At 39.9% G+C, this 21,500-nt stretch overlaps 1 protein-coding gene across 3 annotated transcripts in view; it reads left to right on the top strand.

The window, feature by feature from the left end:
• URE (urease) overlaps positions 1 to 14,516 on the top strand; it is a 186,188-nt gene extending 171,672 nt beyond the window's left edge. For all 3 annotated transcript variants that reach the window (XM_087668540.1, XM_087668541.1, XM_087668542.1), the window contains 3 exons: positions 8,312 to 8,446; positions 8,535 to 8,606; positions 14,238 to 14,516. In XM_087668540.1, coding sequence (XP_087524666.1) covers positions 8,312 to 8,446; positions 8,535 to 8,606; positions 14,238 to 14,459 — 429 coding nt within the window. In that variant the 3' untranslated portion in view covers positions 14,460 to 14,516. The remainder of the gene's footprint in view (positions 1 to 8,311; positions 8,447 to 8,534; positions 8,607 to 14,237) is intronic.
• The last annotated feature ends 6,984 nt before the right edge of the window (positions 14,517 to 21,500 follow it).

Here is a 21,500-nt window from a genome sequence, read left to right as displayed (position 1 = left end):
TCACAAAATAGTAACATCCTCCCAATGACTTTGTTTGCATAGGCTCACATACATCTGAATGCACTAACTGCAATCTGGCTGTTGCTCTAAAAGCAACATCACGGGGAAACGACAACCAATGCATTTTCCCCAAAATACATCCTTCGCACAAGTGCTCAGGAGGTCTCTCTAGTAGAGGTAATCCATCTAGCATCTGCGTACACTGCAAGAGCATCAAGCTGCCAAAGTTCACCTGCCCCATCCTAGCATGTCATAACTCTGCCTATATCATTGCAGGAGTAAGAGTGGATGTCTACTACACACAGTTTTGCATGCACCATGAGTTATGCATTCAAATATGGGGATTGATGATCGTATCTCGCAAACAATCACATTTGTCAATTCTTTCCAATTCTATCATTGTTGCCATGTGCACATTTGCATATCAACATTTCATGAAGACACATGACTGATTATTGTTGTTGTTGTTTGCATTGGCTTTATGAACAACCATCTTCGCTGCAAAAGCATTGTATTGCATGTAAATGTCTTTCTCATCAATGCATGAGCAAAATAATCATTGCATAGTTTTCAGCAGGTAAAATCATGTAAGTATGTTTGCATGTTCAAATCTATCTTCTAAACAGTAGGCCATGTTGACTGATCAACTGAAAGAGCATCCAACTCGTATAACCCATGACATAAAGTGCCTGTCAAGACCAAATTCATGTATTCTTTGTCTCTCACCATGCATCTGTCATCAACAAATGTGGCTTGCAATCCACAACGTGCCAAAGAAGAGATAGAGAGCAAATTCTTCTTTATACCTGGCACAAATAAAGCATCCTGTAGGCGGAGAATAGAGCCATCAATGGCTGTGAGCACAATCTCCCCAATACCTCGAACAGGGTACGATGCATTGTTGGCACACTGTACAGACTTGCCAACTGGAACAGCACTAACAAAAGCAAATAAATCTCTGCGAGATGCAATATGCCTAGAAGCACCACGGTCAAAAAACCAAGTGCCTGAATCCTCAATAGAGCTAAATGCTCGATCTACCCAAGAGGTGTCATAATTGCATGTGTAAAAACAGTAGTCCCTGTCTGCAACAAAGAACGCAGACTCAATAACAATGGAAGAAGCATCAAAAACAGACATTCTTGACTCCTTATTCTTCTCTTTGGCAATGCGCTTTCTACACTCAGTGATGTAGTGGCTTGGCTTCTTGCAATAATGGCATTTTCCCTTTTTGGCTTGTGTGTCCCCTTGTTTTTTGTTTGCTTGTGATGTGCCAGAAGTCCCAGAACTCTGCGGAGCATTCTTCACTTGAATGTGAGAGAGGACAAGATCGAAGCTCAATACAGAAAACTAGTAGACAGTGTGAGAGTGAAGCACGACACTCAATCCAGTAGCTGAAAGAGTGTAAACTGGAAGTACAAGGTACAACTCTTAAACCTTAGGGTTGTAGGGGTGTTCACACCCGAATACAGTAAGTGTCCGTAAGTGTGTCATAAGCACATACGAAATAATACCATAAGTCTAGGGGAAAAACCTCTCCTAACAAGAGTAAAAAGTGCCCCTGTGTCCTACTGATCACCGACACTCCTATGTGAGCGTAGGCGTAAGTGAGGTGTGAGTGAAATACCCAACAGTAAGACCTCAAAATCAGCATGGGATGTACTTACGCGTATGTTTGCAGCACGCAATGAGGCCAGGATATCCTATCTCCGCAGAGAGTTGGCCAATGTGACTATGGATGAAGGTGATAGCATGACAAAGCACCTTACTCACATACAGGATTTGTGTGAGTAGCTACTCAATGTTGATGAGGTCATTCAAGATGCTGAATTGGCAAACATCACATTGAACTCTCTTCTAGAGTCATATCTTGGTTTCCACACCTCTTTGATGTTTTCTTTGAGGAGGGGGCAGCAGCCTCTTACATTTGTGGAGTTGGAAGGCCTCTTGTTGCAAGAGGAACAGACTTGGAAGAATGTGCCATTGCATTCAGATGATGTGGCTATGCTTTCCAAGCTCAAAGGCAAAGGAAAAGTCAAGAAAAATGTAAAAAATCAGCAATAGGGTGATGCTAGACAGCCATCAAATAAGGTTGTCCAAGACACAGAAAAGACTAAAAAGAAGGGGAAATGCCATTATTGCAAGAAGCACGGTCACTATATCGATGAATGTAGAAAGAGATTGGCCAAAGAGAAGAAAAAGAACTCCGGTTTGGCTGTCCAAGAAACATCAGCCAGCAAATCTACTGATGATGATACTTCAACAAACTTTGTAGAGGAGGACTATGCATTTCTCACATGCAATTATGATTCTTCAATGGCTGATTCAGCATTTAATGCTGCTAAAACGCAAGAAACATGGTATTTTGACAGTGGGGCATCACATTGGCACTACAGGGGGGTGTTAGAATTTTCCGATTCTATGGGGAGTGCCCAATGTAATTTGTGTGGTGTGGACACTTATTAAAGTGTCAATGTAAGGTGTGTACACCTGGTGTCTTAGAAACTTAAAAGTAGTGGCACTAGGCTCTAGAGTAAAATAAACGTAACTTTAGTTAGTTGGTGGAAGGCTGGCTAGGTCAACCCTTGACCTAAACATAAGTTGTACTTTCACTCTATCTTTCATTCTTTCAAGTACACTCTACTCTTTTTGCTTCAGCTCACTCTCTTGTTGTCATTGTCTCTCCTCTCTCTCTCTCCATAGCTGGCTGCCATTTTCCAACAGCAGCTACCTGTTTTTCCCATGAGGTCACTATTTAGTGTACTAGTCACTATGGTTGGTATGCAGATGTGTACTATGCATTTCATGTGACACATCTTTGCATCGGTTATTCTCGGTTTATGCATTACTTTGTCTTGATAAGTCATAATAGTTTTAGATTTTGGTAAATGGATGCATCCCTTATGGTTCTGTTAACAATCTTGATTCATATGTAAATCATAACTTGGTTGTTTTGGCTGGAAATTTTTGTATGATATTGGCATGGGTTTAGCTAAGCAATAGCCGTTACAGATGTCATTTGACTATGATGCCGCAGGCTTTGCTAGTAATTTCATATGTTTATATCACACTACAATAATGCAATCAAAAACAATTGCAGGGATTAAAGGGGGAAGTCTATCATGGGGACATGAATTTTAACTTGTTGCTTTGGCATAATCAAATTTCGCACATGTGAAGTGCAAGTTAAATTTGGGCATAGTGGCAGTCAAACCTAAGCTTCAACAGCAAGAGACACTAACAGAAGTTGTCATATGCTGTGATAAATAGGTGCTAGTGGGTGACGAGTACACCAATGCCTGGTGACAATTCTTGGCTGTAGGCATTACATGTACCCTTGGAAATGACTTGTGATGTCATGGGGGTTAGAAAAAGTAAACATTCAATGCCAAGTACTAAGGCTGAGAATTTCGAATAGTGGATGGGCAATGGCCAATTTGTGGGCATGAACAAGAAATTTCTTATTTTCAACAATTATGCATTGCTAGAAATTCATTTCTAGAGGTTGAGTGGTGCATGGGCAGGTTTGCCACTTGGCATATAAGGAGAGATCATGTCATGCAAGGCTAAGGTAGCCTATGGGAGGCTAGTTGGACTGGCTCTTTTTTTTTTGTGCAGGGGAAAACCAAAGTACATCTCTGTCCAATGTCATCTCATCACAAAAGTGAAAGAAAAATGCATCCTAGTATAAGGCTAATATCTAAAGATCTCTATATCTAAAAAATTGAACGTATAAAATGTCTAGCTATAATAGCTCCTCTCTAATTGTCAAAATCAACACATGATCCCAATCATGATGTGATCCAAGGCCACCCTGCTAATGTATCGAGGGGTGAGTCTTGTGTGTCTTGTAATGATGGCTCTAATCTAACTATAGTATGGGCCCCTCAGTCGTCGTCTGCATGGTCGAGGTTGCAGTGCTCGACAAAGTGCAATGGCCCTATCTAGTGTGACTCTGCAGCGTGGAGTAGGGGTAGTCTGGCAAGATGGATCCATGTCTATTGAGCCGGTAGTGCCTATGGGTTCTAATCTATGAAAGAAAATTATCACTACTCTCTACCTGGGTCCCTCTAGGCGAGTTGGTCTCCTTTCTCGTAGTTGTGCTATGTGGCACCTTTAGAGCTACAAGAGAAAAAGCCCTAGACATGTTTGATCCTCATCCTCCATGACACGACAAAGAGGTCCAAAGCCCTCATGGAAAAGGTAGTGGACCTTCCCCATATGTCATAGTACACTGTACATCTGCATACATAGTGCTTCTCCATCTCAAGCTCTCTATCATCACATGTTGGCATATCCTATCCTCTAATGGAATATCTGTCCATCTACCTGTCTCTATCCTCAACTGATGGGAGGAGGTACCCATCTGTCCAATAATAGCCCGCATACTGTGGGAGAGGTGCATGTCCATATACTATGATCGGACAATAAATCCATCCTCGGAGAGGTGTAGGAAGTGCCTCCAGTAAAACTCCATCTTTGATCCTAGAGGGAGGGGCAGCTAGATCCAAGTCCTCCCTATCTCAACTCTCAGGACATCGGTCCTAATGACTGAATTTAGCTCAAATCAATTGAGAGGGAGTGTAGGACAGTCCAAGCAATAGTCAAAAGGTGGGAGTTGGTTGATGCCTAGCCCATGTAAGCTCGTCCAAGTGGCTATCTGTGAGTACCAACAATCCCTCTCACTTACCTCTGCTAGCTATCTAGAGAAAGTCATTGCCAATCTGGGATATTTATGGCACGGGAGCTCCCATATCCTATGTAAGAAAGTCACTACTCTAAGAGTGCCTCCACAGCCATAGGTGCTACCCCTAACTCCACTCTGATGATAGGAAGTAAGGTGGAGGGCTTACTCCTGATCATGTGTAATATCATCATCACCAATGGTCTCTATATGTGGTCCCAACCATCATAATGGTCTCTCGCTAGGGTAGTCTGGTTAGTAAGTGTGCTCAATCATCTGTGATGTAGGCTGCAACCCCAAACCTCCACTCCATAAAAAAGAGTAGGTGTGACTAGTGTGTCAAACAACCATAGTTTGGTGTGAGGTTCTTGAAACTGTATATGGGCACAATATCCATTAATGGCCCCTAGTACTTCATAGCCTCATGCCAACCGAGTCTTAGCTACCCCCCTTAGTGAAAATATCGAGCCAGAGAAAATGACTCCTATGTATATATATTCTCTCACATGCTCCACTACATTGCCCCCAAATGTGAACTGATACATAGATTGGGTCACCCATGTTGCCGAGGTGTTGAATACCACAACTTTGGTTTTTCCAAGATTCACTGTGAGATCTCTATTGCTGCAAAAGATATATTGTGCATCTAAGTGACATTGTAAGCCCTCTGGTGAGTCTAAAATTAGTACAATATCATCAGCATATAATACTATCAATATTAACACTCTAGCTAGGCTAGCTCTCGAGCTCCACCTCCTCTATCAATGTAGTCAGACACCTCATCTATGTAAAGTCCAAATAGTGTGGGTGAAAGTGAGCATCCCTGTGTTGCTCCTATGGTGTCATTGATCCTCTTAGACATCCCCTAGGTTTGCACACATGGCCTGTCACTTTCTCACACAATGTATAAGTGCCCCATTGTATAACTTTTAGCACTTCAATCTCCTACAATCTCTACATGAAATGTTCTCAAGGTATTGTGTCAAATGCCTTGTGAAAATTCACAAAGCCACAACGAATCCTCTTGTCTCAAACTTGGCCCTCCTCAATGATTTCCCTAAGTGTGAGAATATGGTCCAATGTGATGTATCCACACCTAAGTATCCAAGGGCATATACATTCTTCTTTTATTGGCAAATCAAGTACTAGGAGGAACTAATACTTTCCCAATCTTAAAACCACCCCCCCAAAAAAATTCATTTTTAACATCTCAACAAATGTGAAGAGATTCAACATCATTTTGCTGAAATCAGGCCTAATTTCTGCAGTAATTAGGGTTTCTCAGCAAACTTCAGAAGCTTCCAATTAAGCTCAGCCTTGTGACAGAGCGATCTGGTACAAATCTGAAAATTTACATCAGATCTATGACGATTTTCCCATCCACACTTGAAGTGACTAGCATGCAAATGTGAAAGACCTAATTTGTGTCTGGATGTGCTTAGAATCAAAGGGCAATTTTGGATTTATGCTGCTGGCCACTTATGAGTCATGACAGCCCTAAGTTCTAGAATTTGTACAGAGACGGGCTCAACACTAAGGTGGGAAGGAGGATGTAGAGATGAGCAGGATCAGAGCAGTGCCAGCTGCAGCTCAGCATTGGATTGCCCATGGCATATCATGGCCTTTCTTTGTAGACTTCTAGAGGAGATTGGAGGACAGATTTAGACCAAGAAAGATGCCACTCTTTCTTTGGTTACTAGCACACAGGAGTTTAGCAATTGGTACATGGCTTGGCTATCGTAGATGGTACCTCCTTAGACATCCAAACGGGCACTAGTCTCAAGGCCCTATTGTGCACATTCGTTGTGTGATCACTAGTCTTGGAGCTTTGGCTTGTAGGCCAACACGTCCATACATTGGGACAGTGTGGACTAGTGGTATTGTGTCTGATATCCAATCCCTTTATGTTCGTGGATATAGTCGTCCCTTGTGTGTAGGTTGGGATCCTACGTGGATGTTTTAGTAGAAACCCTATCCCTTACACTAGATTTTGGGGAGTGTGACGAGACACAGGCACTACATATGGGATTGCACAAGGGCTCAGGAGGTCTAGAGGAGAAGCCTTAGGATGGTGTTTCATTGCACTGCATACTCCATGATTGCTACAAGGAGGACGGTTGCTTGGGTCACAGACGAAGGCCCAACATGTGGATATGAGGATATATAGGGATATCATGCCATGCCTATCTTGTTTGGGGCCAGCTTACAAGCAAGATTATCATGCCAAATTTTTCACAAACAGTGTGGACTTAAGGGCATTGTCACAAGTGGGAGTTCGGAGCTAGCATTATTGCTTGATACATATGGACAACCAGATGTAGCCAGCCTATTGATTTTTTGGACATATCTACTATAAAGACTCTCCCTAGGATCTGGACAGAGATTGTGCATACTTTCCACTGGAGATGAGAGAGAATACAAGCCAATTCAAAGCAGCTGAGGAGGAGAGATGTTTTGCTCAGGACGGGATTTTGGCACTTTCTTCCTTTTCGAGATCCACATGGTCTTGCATCATAGACCTCCCGACTAGCTATTCATTCAAGCTTTGTAATAGACTTCTCCTTGTTACATATTTTTTGATATGGAAGTCCCTTACAAGACTGCTTTGTATTTTGCATTTATCCTTGGGATATTTTGTTTTGAGTCTGATTAACAGAACTTTTTTCTCTTCTCTAGAAAAAATATATATTGTAAGGGGCACCAATTTTGGGCCAATCACATGTTAACAAGTGGTGAAGTGTTAATTTTAATTTTTATGAATTTACTGCTTGCTGTAATTTCTCGTTAATCAGGTGATTTACCACCCTACCCAAGAAGAAAGGCTGGTTCCATTGGGGGCCATAGCTTGCTTGCTGTAATTGTCGGTTAATCAGGTAATTTACCACCCTATCCAAGAACAAAGGCTGGTTCCATGGGGGCTGTAGCTTGGGTCACAAACAGAAGGCCCAACATGTGGATATGAGGATTTTTAGGGGAGCCACTTCTTCCTGGTGATTGGCCAGCATTTGAGCAGGGTCTCCCCTCTAGATCTTCAAGATGACTCCACTGCAGAGACTCTTTTGAGGATTTGGATAGAGACCATCCATACCTTTGTGGGATATGGGGGAGGCTGCAGTGTGACTCAAGAGGAGGAGGAATGCCTTCCTGCGGACCTGAGACTTTGGCACCTTCTTTCACACAGCCCCTTGTTGGCCTGGCATTATTGCCCACCAGATTGATTTTTCACACAACCCATTGTAGTTGTGATGTACTTAAACTACTCTTTACAGCATTCTTTGTGCTTTGTACTTTAACTTGGAGGGATTTTCTTGAGGTGTTAGGAGTAGGACTTTCCTTTCTTGCTTAAAAAATTAGGATGCCCTATATGATTTGGTATTGTAGACTGCTAGACTGGTTTTATATTAGCTGTGTACTAGATTGATCATTCTATTAGCCTTGTATTAGACAAACAACTTGAGCACATAGCCAGGAAATTGTTGACCCCTTTCATTTTCATTCATTTCATGTACTGGGATTTTGTGCTTTGCATATTGACTTAGTGATGATCACTACTATTGAAATGTTCTTAATAGAATTGTCTTTCTCAGATTAAAAATTATAAATGCTTATGCTTGGAGTACTTTACAGGTTGGCAAAGTAGCAGATTTGGTCTTATGGCACCCTGGGTTTTTTGGTGTTAAGCCATTGATGGTCATTAAAGGTGGTGTTATAGCATGGGCACAGATGGGGGATGCTAATGCTAGTATCCCTTCGCCAGAACCGGTAACCAACTTATTAACGTGTTTATGTACATGGTGTTACTTCGACATTTAGTCATACTTACTATTTTCAACATATGGATTACTTACAGGTTAGGATGAAGCCGATGTTTGGTGCTCTTGGGAAGGCTGCCAGTTCACATTCTATTGCATTTGTTAGCAAGGTTTGAGCTCCATTTGCAATGAATTTTTTGGCAATGTGAAGATTTTTATGCTGATTAAATCCAGTGCTTGTTGTTTGTTGTTTGTATGATTGAAGCTATATGAACCTCACACTGGGAATAACCATTGTATTGAGTCGTGCTATTAATTGCACTGGAAAAAGCAAAGAGTAGGACTTGCCTAGACCTGAAAACTTTATGATGTCACAACTTAATGATGTATACCAATGTCGTCTTTATCCTGCTGTTTGCAACTCATGAGGTGCAAGGGACAGTAGCAAACTATTATCCGGACGTTTTTCCACAGTTGACTATAGCTTCACCACATAAATCATCCTTGTAGTTCTAATCTACAATCACTACCCATCTCATCTATGGTCTGAAAAGTGCAGGAACCTTGCAGGTACAAGTCTTCCCATATAAGGTGAGTATAGTAGTACTCAGAACATGTGGTGATGCTCATTTGTGTACAAAATGTGATTCCTTGCTTCATAGAACTGAGCCTGACGTGCAACACCTGGGGGACCTTTTCTTGGAAATCAGTCAGGCAGGGGGTGGCAGTTACTCCATGATGTTGAGATGCAAGCTATAATCTTCATCATTTAGGTTAATGTCTGTGCCGGGCCAGCAGGTTTGGGAGCTTTCAGCATCACGATCAGAAGTCTCAGAGCCCATGGAGAGCCTTGCAAGGTGGCACATCCAGTGCCCTTCTGTGTACACTCCTCTTACCTTGCTCTATTCTTCCATTATTCACTTGCTCCATGGATGCTTGGAGCAGCTCCAAAAGGATTCATGGCATCACTAGGAGCTTAGGCAAGTGTTTCTTTGCACCACCTCCTAGTGAATTATATTCCTCTTCCTTGGCTTCTATCCCTTATACCACTTGGACCACCCTAACAGACCTTGTATGCATATGATGTAGCTACTATACGCTTGAGCCATGCTTTGAGCCCACATACTTGAAATACCAAACAAGAGGATGATATAACAGCCACCTCCCAAGATGTTTCATACAGAAAAGTCAATTTTGATAGGGATTGATGATGATTCCTCGAAGGACACCCTGGATTTGTCTTTCCCCATTTTGAGGATCCAATCAGGTCATAGATGGACCAATAGAGACCATGGATGATTTCTGAAAGGACGTCCTAGACTTGGATGAGTTTCTCCTCTCCCTCCCTGTGATCCAGTTGAGACATAGAGGGATCAGTAAGCAAGTCATATAGACTTAGTATATGCCAGCATTGCCAAGAGATGATAGAGATCAGTTGGGGTGAGAAGCAAGGCCATCATAGAGAATTGGGTTATGACTGAGGATTCTCTCATGAAATGTAGGAAGTAGATCAAGATGCCAAGACAGCAAGAACTTGTAACCAAATGAAGAGGAGTAACAAAAAAGAGAGAATGGAGTGGGCATCCACGTAAAGGAGTGGCCGCCCATCTTGCTTCTAGTGAAGGTGTTCCCATCAGTTGTTGTTTGGGAACCATTTGAGCAACGCACCTTTTTGGGGCAAGGACTTAAGGCATTGAATACAAACTGGCTGATCTCAAACAAGAGGAGGATATAGCAACCATCTTCCACAATGTTTCACACACAAAATGTTAACTTGACAGGCTGAGGATGATTGTTCAATGGACTCCCTTGACTTGAATGAGTTTCCTGCTCTCAAAGACCTGAGAATAGAGGGACTAGTAAGAGATGCAAGTAGACCTGCTCTATGTCAAGTGACATTAGAGACTAGTTGGGTGAAGAAGGGAGGCCGCTCTAAGATAGGTAGATTTGAATATGAGGATACCCTCTTGAAATATGGGATGCTTTGGTAAGCATTCAATTTGATAGGGGTGCTATCTTTTGAGAGAAAACCTCTTGCACCCAGACCATGCTAAGAGACCTTTTATGTTTGTCACGTCAATCAATGTGACAATTACAAGGAAACATCAATAGAAAATTGTGATTTTTCATGTATAATAGATTATATGTGTATGGAGTTCAGGGGCACACTACAGTTACACATGTGAGACACACGTGTGAACACACTGCTTTTCTAAAGGAAATCCTTTCAGAAAGTGAAGTTGAAAGAAATTTGGATGATTTGGAGTACCATGAGATAATCCTCAAGCTAGAAGGGACTGATAACTTTCAAAAAGCTGGGTGTATCTACAGACTCCCACTGAGAAACAGCCCAAATCAAAGGAACCATCCTGTAGACCTATTGGGAAATGTAAAAGAAAGTTCCTTTCACCAAAGGTGGCGAACCCCAACCATTATTTGTAAAGGACAAAGCATGGGTACGGGTGGTCCTGGATAAAGCAAAGAAGATTTTGGTAAAGCTAAGAAACAAAATTTGTGTTTTTCTCATCTTGGCCATCTAGTGCATAGTAATACAGAACAGCCATGTTTTAGCTTCTCATCCCAGTCCCATCTCATCTCCATGCCATAGGTTGAGGCCATGAAGAAAGCTGAAACAAAGTATAGATACCATGTGAGAGCTTTCTTCTGGACTCATGCAAGTGACAAGGTTACTAGAAAATCTCTCTATAGTATAAGATCACAACCACTCCAGACAGGGAGCAATGAGGCTTGCTGATGCTCAAGAGTGGATGGTTCTATAGCAGGTTGGACAGACTACCACAAAGTTTATACAGCTTTTTTGAGATCTACAATGAGGCCTCCTGGTTTCAAGGCTGACATAGAGCTTTAGCAAAGCACCAAGAGAGTACTGACAAATGACATTGGCTGCCTCCACAAAGGAGCTGGGCAAGGACTCATGCAACCTTGCCAGAAGGCAAGTGCCCAATAGATGATAGAAGTAATCATTCTGCTGCTGGGTAAGGCAGCCTCTAAAAGAGTGGAGTTTTCTCAGAGGGCATTGTGTCAAGGAGAGGCTCCCTAGAGCAGTATGTGTATGAGGTGGAGCATGTCCACCATTGGTGTCGTGACTCATAACTTAAATACAACAATTTTGCACCCATAAGATTCACAAAATCCATGAACATAATAAGAAAATTGAACCAAAATAAAATAAAAAGTGAACAAAGGGCTTGACCAACACCATACTAGTGATGAATTCGTCAGTGTGACACCTTTGAAGGTTCTATTAGTCAAAGCAAGATCATGTGGGCACAAGCTGCAAGCACGTTATTATACAATCCTCAAGCAACTCTGTGCACCAATTGACCAGTGTATGACTCCATTGCAGGTCCTATTAATCAAAGCAAGATCATGTGAACACAAGCCATGACTATGTTATTGCATGATTGTTCAAGCAAGTTCATACATTCTGCTCTTCAATCTTTAGCCCCTTGCTAACATAGGGCAATGATGTAGGTGGGTCATCATCATGTTGTAGAAGGATTGGAATTTGGAAGGGTGACACAAGAAGGAAAATCGGGGAAAGTAGAATACATGAGGTTCTATGGCATAGGTATGCCATAGGGAGTGGGTGGAAGACTTCATATAAGCCTGTAAGTGGTCTATTTTGTTGTTCCACTAGCAACAAGGACTAGGCCTAAGCTTCCAACATGAGGCTTTATGGCATAGGTATGCTAGTAGGGAGTGGGTGGAAGACTTCATACAAATTGGAAGGAATCTATTTGCTTGTTGCACTAGCAGCAAGGACTAGGCCTAAGCTTCCAGGCCTCTCAACAACTAATGTCCCATGTTACCAACCCACACCCCTTAACTGTACGTACACAGCTATCCCAAGGCTAGAGTTCAAGATCCTCTCCCATAATTGATCCCAAGGGGACCTTTTATAGGATTCCTTAACCTCTTCAAATTTGGCCATTGTCCACTAACACTACCCGCCAAACTACTATCAAATAGAGTCTTGTTAAGCAAGCCTAACCATAAGGCATGGGATTTAAGTTTGTAGATCTAGTAACTCCCCTTTCCCCCAAAGAGAAGGTAACACAAGATATAACAAGGTCTTCTTTTCCCCAAGAACACACAAGCACTTGGTTTTCCTTTTTTAAATATGAAATTATTGTTCAGTAATTCACACACACTTATCAACACACAGAACATGTCTAGCATTGAAATTATTGTTCAGTAATTCATACCCACAACAACACACAGAACATGTCTAGCATTGAGGCAAGAGCCATGCTAATCGATGCACAAGACCAAATGTTGGCCACGTCACAAGTGATGTCTAGCTTAGGGTTTAGTAAGAGCCCATGTGGATTCATGCCATTGCACCAATCACCTTGCCAGAGAGAGACTGCTACACAATAGTGTCCCCTAAAGGGCAAGAGTCACAAGGATGTTGGAAAATACATCAGTGTCCTTGGTATCGCCAAGAAATGCACCTTGAGGTTAGTACTAATTAACTGTACAAATTATACCCAAGCTTGCATATTTATATAACCCTCTACTATGAAAGGACTTGTAGGAGGCCTTTGAATTGATGGAGGTATAATGATTTCTATTATCATGCTTAGAAGTTACTCTCCCATCTTCAGTCTTCCAAATCCTTCCAAAAGATGCACTAGGCACTAGAGGAAAAGCAAAAAGAAATTGGTGAGGGGGAGATGGTGTGGTGTGTGTCAGTGGGTGGTAGGGGTTTCATTTTCGCGCCAGGGTTTTTTTTTTTTGTTTGGCACAATTTCTTTTGCTACTGTGCCGGGACTCCTATATTTCTCCTATGATTAATATAGTTACTCATTACGAAGAAAAAAAGGAGAGAGCATGTGCATGGAGGGCTGATGGATTTCTTGATTTTCTTTCTCACAGAGTTATTAAATTAATATAAGTTGTTGAGCCAATCAATATCACAAGCATGGTATTACTAAGTGTTTACTATGTTTGTTTAAATGCAACACATAAAATCTATTAATTGCTGAAATGTAAGAGTCCTAGCCATGAAAAGAATCTAGTGCATCAGAAATGCCCCGAAACCATGGGAAAGCTAGATACTTTAAGGGTAGTGTGGAAGATGCCTTCAAGATTGGCTTTAAGTAGTAGCCTTTGTCGAGCAAGTTAGGCTGGTTATACACAACCATGGGCACTCAAATGGATGCCCATGTTGTGGGCGCACACTTTGATGGTGGGCAGTCATCTTTTCCACCACCCTTTACACATTTTGATGGTGGGCAGTCATCTTTTACTCTACCCTTTACACATAAAGCAGTGGACAACTTTTGAATGTTAAGATGGCAGGTGGGCTTTTGTCCATGTCCTGTGTGTAGCCACCCTTAGAAAGAATTCCTTTACCTTTAAGGTAGATTGCAATGCCTTAAAGCACTCTCGTGAGCTGTTTTGACCAGACTCTGTCATAAGGTCTTTCATAGCGTTTACTTCGAGAGTGTTCATGATGTTTCTGGGACAGTCTTTGAGCTCCTGCAAATGCTTGTCAAAAGCCTTCAGTGCTTGTGGAACATTATTATGAGAGCGCGTTCCTGCTAACAGAACTTCGATGTTGTATTTGTAGAGGTTCTAAAACTGGTTGTATTGTGTTTGATCTTGACTGCTGTACAAAATTTGCAATCAACTGTCTTCTGAAATTGGCCAGCCCTTGGATATCATATGTTTACACACACACACACACACCCCAACATCATCTTACATGCAAAAGTAAAAGTACTTGTCTGTAAAGAACAGAAATATGTTTTGACTCAAAGCTGCTGCTGCAGAGTGCTTATGACGCTGGAGTTGCAGCACAATATGGGCTGAGCAAGATTGTCGAAGCTGTGAAAGACGTTCGAAAGTTGACAAAAAAGGACATGAAATTAAACGGGGAAACTCCTAACATTACAGTTGATCCTGAGACTTATCTGGTACAAGCCAACGATGTACCGTTAAGATGCGCGCCGGCCACCAAGTTACCTTTGGCTCAAAATTACTTCTTGTTCTGAGCTGCAATTTTTGTAACTGGAAAACACACACACACACAGTCTCTCTCTCTCTCTCTCTCTCAAAACTATGGCAAACTTTAAAAAACTCTTATGGAAGGCCACTAGGCTTCATACATCTTCTAAAACTCGAAAGTACAGGTAATGCACCTCATTCTTGACAGCCAACATGATGCATGTGCAAATCATAGAATGACAGATTTTCATGACCTTTTATCTTGATCCAACTTACAAAAGCAGAATAGCAAAGCATTGTAGCTACCGCCAAAAGCATCAAAAATTTGAGAGACTCCTCTCAAGTTAAAGCACAAAGTCAACCCAAAGCCATCCATGTTAAAGTAGTGCTCCCTGAGATGTAGAAGGGCATATGAAATGAGAAAACTTACTTTGCCCCCTTCCATGGGAAATTAGTTTTGATGTGCATTTACAGGAAAGGTTCTAGTGTATAGTGAACTTCACATTCATCCTCAAACAAGTATCTGATTGTTACACAAGTTCTAATAATTGTCCAAACCTTTTCACTATGAGGACCAACTTTAAGAACCAAAGACTTGATAAAAATCAATTATCGAATTCTCAATTGTATGGATTGCATTCATTACTTGTCTATTACTAGCATCTTAGCTACCATTAGTGAAAGCAATTTACAATGAGAACACCATATAGATCAAGCTTTACATGAATTGTATAATAACGAAATACTACAAGTAGTACCCTCATTTCATATGTAAGAGTAATTGTTTTGCTTTTTTGCAATCAACTTTAAATTTTAAGATTGACCCTATGATTGTTTGTGAACCAAATGACAATGGATATTGCAATAAGCTACTAAAACGTTTTACAAATTCACGTTTCATCACAAAAATATTAGTAGTTGAAGGATACACTGATTTCACTTGCTCTTAATAATATTTTTGAGGACTTTGGAAAAGAATCCAATATCATTGAGAAGCAATCCAATTGCTTAGGAGTGTGTTTGAGTTGTGGGATGTCAAGGGTAATCTACAATTTGGTAGCTTTACAATGTTGCACCTAAGAATTGCTCCTCTCCCTCTTCATTGCCTTGTACCTATATAAATTGCATGTCATATATCAATCATTTAAAAAATGCAATCATTGTATTTTGCTATATGACTATGCCAATGGGCCTAGTGACCTCTTGAACTTTATCAAAGAAATTCTTCATTTCAAATAATACTTGATTAATATCCAAAATGCCACAAAATTCTTGTCTACACTTTTTTATTGTGGTCATTTCATCAGCTTATGTATATGCAAACATTCTCTCTCTCTCTCTCTCTCTCTCTCTCTCTCTCTCTCTCTCTCTCTCTCTCTCTCTCTCTCTCTCTCTCTCCACACATGGAAAGATTCTTGATATTGTCACATTTTATATGTACACAAGGGACATCAATTGATCAAGTAGTCCAATTGAGTTGTCCAACTTAGCCGGTCCCGATATCCTAGGCTGAACGTAGACCTCAATGACACATGAATATGCAGATATAGATCATTTCTTGGTCTAGAGCTAGCCCTATGTAACTCCATGACACTCCTAATCTTGGATTTTGTACATCATGTTTTATAACTTCCATCAAAACTTCATGAATAAGATTATGACCCTTAGCTTAGTATTCTAGATAATAATCTACCTCAAAATTTAGATTCATGCAAGTAGAAAATGCATTATAGCTTTCATGGTAAGTAATTACAATAGCCAAAAAGATGAAATATCTATATATGCAAATCAAAGGTGTTAGAAAGGAAAAGGTGAAAATATTAGCTTTGATGGTAAGTACTTATCGCAGTTGAAATGGTGAAATCTCTATATATATGCAAATCAAAGGTGATAAATAGGAAAAGCTAGAAATTTACATTTTTCGCCTTACAAGGGGACAAGTAATCATGTGCAATTTGAAGGCTCATAGGTAAGGTCTAACTCTGTAAGCAATTTGGAAGGCTAGAGTTAAAGTTGATTTTTGAAGGGACCTAAGGCAATCCTTTTTGGGAGGATCTCATCTAAAAGTATGCTTGGTTTTGGATTTTGGTATCTAAACTAGGAGGCAAATTAAGAGACCCCCTTCTCATAGTAATTATATCTATTTTCCCCTTTGTCAACTTGTCAAGTCAACAATGTAACTATTGCTCAACATCTTTCTCCTCCACTCCATTTGGATACTCTTTGTAATAGTGGCCCTATAAACCGCAGTTAAAACAAGTACCTGCAAACTTGCTCCATATCAATCAAAGTTTGAGTTTTCCAATAGTTGGAACATTTAGCTCCACAAAGTCTAGCTTTTCATCCCCCAGTATTCCACAACAAGCAAATACAGTTTCTAAACAAGCTTGTAAGTGGTGGCACATACAAAGTCCTCCCTTGGACATTGGCAATGTCACAAAGTAAGCTCCATAAGTAGGTTGGGAAATCTATGACCTTCGCCCAAACCAAGCACTCTCACTTGAGTGCATCTCTACCAATTTCAACGAGTTGTCATTGAATAAAATATTCCATATCCAAGCCCCAAAAGTAAATATATTGAGCAAAAACTTGCTTAGCAACCTCCCTTTTGTCAAAGACAACTTCAAAGCATCCAACATCTCCATAATAGCTTTGGTCCATAGCACCATCCCGTAAGGATTGTTGAACCAAGTGGCCACATTCATTGCTTTGGGTGGGCATCCTATAACGAAAATGAGAGCTGCTTTAGAATTGAAACAAAGGATATTGTTGCAAGTCTTATTTGCATCAAGAACAATATGGTTAGCAACTCCTTTATGCTTCTCCTCCTTGTTTTGCTTAAGAACCTCTATCAAAATGTCAAAGATTGTAGCCTCAAATCAGAGTTTGAAGCCTTCAAACAAGTTGAGAGATTGATCATCAAAATCAATTGCTTCCTTTAGTGGTTGACTTGCCCCAAAAAACACTTCATTAGAATCAACAGAGTTGGTTTCATTGCCCCAAAAAACACTTCATTAGAATCAACAAAGTTGTTTCATTTCTCTTCCTTTTGTGAGAAAGGCTTATCATTGCATTCTCTCCTAAGTCCCTCTCATTGATGGTCTCGATGTCCTCCATAGCCTCATCTTCAATCTCCATTTTGCAAATGAGAGACCCAACTAAGCCCCATGCAATGAGTTGCATGCTGGGAAGTTATCTCTACATGTTTGTGCTAACACATGTGCAAGAGTGAATGTGTAAATGAAATGCATGTTAATGGCCATTTTTGTGTCATAATGCCACATCCTTTTCTAAATACCAGTAACAATTTTAAGCTACAACCTTTTGTCTAACAACTTACTCCCATTCCATCTCTCACTTACTCTACACCTTTGCTTACACTTCAACAAAGCGCTCTCTCTCTCTCTCTCTCTCTCTCTCTCTCTCTCTCTCTCTCTCTCTCTCTCTCTCTCTCTCTCTCTCTCTCTCTCTCTCTCTCTCTCTCTCTCTCTCTCTCTCTCTCTCTCTCTCTCTCTCTCTCTCTCTCTCTCTCTCTCTCTCTCTCATGGTGCTAAGGGCACCTTGCCATGCATTTCTTTTTGTCCTAATGGCTCCTTGAAGTGGATTGTAGCTAAAAGCTTTTAGCTTTGTCTTTGTCCTATATCCCTATGAGGCATCTAAAAGGATGTTAATATAACTTTCCTTTCGTACAACTTTCTTGTGGAGATATAACTAGCTTCCTTCTTGTAACCCATGTAGAATAACCTAACAATTATGATGTGTTGAGGACTTTGCCGACTCCATGGAACCATGAAGAGGTCTCAAAAGAGTGGTGAGATCACGACTCTATGATACAAGATATTGAGGTGTAGGGATGTAAACATATTGGAGTCCTTAGCAAAGTAGAAACTTAACTAATAAGATGGAAATAGCCTTGTTGCATCAAATTCCCTCGTGTCAGTCATAGATGGTCGTCTTTTCTAGGTTTCAATAAAGGCAATGTGTTTTCATGCACGAGCATCATAACGAATATTCACTAAGCACTAGCATCAATACTAGATTGTAAAGAAGAAAGCACAAAAGTATATGACAAAGGATACAAAAAGGATGAGAGAAAATGTCCAACTTGATGAAATCCGATGAAACTAGATTTTCCAAGTTGTGTCCAGATGTTGGCCCAAGGAAACATAAGGATTGTCAGAAAAATCAAAGAAGAGGTTCTTGGGCAACCTCTTGTACATCCATCATTCAATGGATTATGACAATCAATAAGAAAATTAGAGAAATCAATATTCTACAATATTTGCAAAACCTTATATAAAAAGGTTAAGGTCACGTACTTGAGTAACAAGTTGTTTCTTGAAAGGGAAACTATGGTGACCTACATCAATTCTAGGGATATATTGGATGCAAAACTCTTGAGTGAAAGAACACCTGCCAACCCATTGGGTATACATAGGAGGAGTGTCATTTTTGCCAATGCACACTTGTACTATGAGGAGGACAACATACTTTTCCCCTTGTTTATGTGCCATTGACATGTTCATCATACTACAACTATCACATTTGAGATTAAAGACCTTGTATTTGAGGAAATGGAGAGCTAAGGCAAGTCAAATAGATGCATTGGATTCTTAACAAAAACCTTTTTATCAATCCTCTTTGGCAAATCTGTAATCTATCCTTGAATGTGCCGTCGAAATCCTCTCAAGCACTTTGTGAGGTGGCATTGTTTTTCATTTCACATTCCAAAGCTTGTAGAGCTTTCTTATCCTCTTTCTCATAGTTAACTACATAAGGACCTTAAATCAATGTCTTAAGGCCTTTTAAATACATTGAAGCCCTCCTAGCCTCATAATTACTTTCTTATCCACTTATTTCTCCTAGTTTAGTACATAAGGACTCTTAATCAATGTCTTAAGTCCTTCTAAGTACTTTAAAGCCCTCCCAACCTCTATCTAGAGTACTCATAGTTAGTTTCATTGCTACTTTAAAATGTCATCAAGGACTCCCAATCAATTTTTGTACTTCTATTAAGAGAAACTTAGATATCTATCAAATAGACTTAGCCACTCCCAACCACTCTTAGTTGCTTTCTCTTGGTGAAATTATGGTTGTGTGGTATATTTGGTCATTTTAACTTCTAAGTTAAATAAGGGGTGATGTTGTAGTGTAAGTGATTCCATGTTGGTTTGTTTTGTGAGTTTGTTATTTCTTCTATTGCATTTTCTTTTCTTTGTTTTCATTTGTGATTTTTTTGTTGGTTTTTTTGTGAGTTTTTTGGGTTGATTTTCTTAAAGTGTTTTTTTTGTTGGTTAGTGAAATTTGTTTATTGATTTTTTTTTGTTTATGTGTTTGTTTCTATTTTCTTTGGTTTTCTAGTTTTAAGAAAATGTATGTGTGTTTTTGTGGTATTTTTTTTCTGATCCTTTTATTGTGGATTTTTTTGGGGTTTTTTGTGTTGTTTTTTTCTATTTAATTATAAAGTCACAATTTGTATTTGTGTTGTGTGGGAGTAGATTCGCCATGTTGAAATTTTATGTTATAATATGGAAATGGGAGAATACCCAAAAAATTGATGCCAAAAAGCACATGAACAATTGTGAGAAGTTCGGCAAGGAACCTATACACGAATAACAAGCACCTAACTAGCACTTTGCACATGAAAAGCAATAACCATGAACACAAGCAAGATCGCCTACACTCAAAACCACTACGTAAATCCTGATCAAAGGGAAAAATAATAATTTAAATTTAAAATTTTAAAAAACCCAAGGAAATGGGTCTCCCCCAACTATTGGGTGGGTGTCAAGGTGAGGGTTTGAAGTAAAAAAATTGTTGTGACATGATTGAAAGGGGATCTTGGAGCAAAAACAACATAGTGGGGTCACCTCAAATTGGCCTACACAAACATTAAATTCGAAAAAAAGAAAGAAAAAATGAGCATGCATATGAAAAACTACATCGAAAAACCTAAAAACATGCACATCCCACTACGAAAATTAATTTAATAAGATCTATAACCGGACTCGTGATACAATAAAAAGAAAATATGAGCAATTTTGAAGAAAAAACAAGCCCATCACATCCAAACTTTCTAGTTCCAATGTCAAATAAGTATGCTCACATGGAAATATGTCAAAAGATTGTGAAAAACTCATAAATTTCTTTAAAAAGTAACAATGTAAAGTCCTAAGTCAGAATGAAGTATAATAAAAAGGGAAAAGATCCATTGTGAAGGGACAAACAAGGCTATCACATCAAAACCCAATTCCGATGTGATAGGGACATGTGCACATGGAAACTTATCAAAAGCTCAAGAAAAACATGTAGAAACTTGCAAAAATTAATATAGGAAAATCTGGAAGTCATAGCTGCATGCTATAGAAAGGAAAAATATCAATTTTAAAGGGTGAAATAAGAGTGTACGCTCCAAACCAAGTCTCAAGGAGAATTGATATGTTCACATGGAATGGAAGGAATAAGAGATAAAATTACAAAGACACTGTAGAAAGGATCGAGCAGGGGATGCAACGTGATAACCAAAAGGGGAAGGGACCCTTGGAAACATAAGGGGGATACATGTAGTTTGGAAAGTTTGATGATACATTCACATGGGATAATACAAAAATAAAACAAAGGGATGTGTCCCCACACAAGGACGAAACATGACTAACTAATGGGAGTAACAAGGACCCTAGACATATACAGACTACCAAACCAAATTGTTCCCATACTTAAGACGAAAACCCAACTGACTAGCATGGCTGATAGGGATCCTAGATATATGGACTACCGAACCCAATTGTCCCAACACTTAAAACATAAAACATGTGTATAACACACAAAGAAGTAGAATTAGAAACACTTCACTTGAGTAAATTTATTGATGAAGAGCTTAGAATTATAGAAGCCTTCGAAGTAAACTACACATTCCATTAAACCAAAATGGTGAGCAATAAGAATGGAAGGGACCATATAGCAACATCAAGTAAAGGTAAAAGTTGCTAGAGGGGACAATGTTGTCGCTCTAACAAGGTGTCAATCTTAGAAATCACTCAATTTGAATGGATAGAATGTTGGGCCACCCCAACCACTCAAATCACTTA

The sequence above is a fragment of the Lygodium microphyllum genome, chromosome 26, assembly GCF_053477565.2.
Source record: "Lygodium microphyllum isolate KBCC chromosome 26, Lygodium_microphyllum_v1.1.10, whole genome shotgun sequence".
Classification (NCBI taxonomy): domain Eukaryota; kingdom Viridiplantae; phylum Streptophyta; class Polypodiopsida; order Schizaeales; family Lygodiaceae; genus Lygodium; species Lygodium microphyllum.
This window is presented reverse-complemented; position numbering and strand designations above follow the sequence as displayed.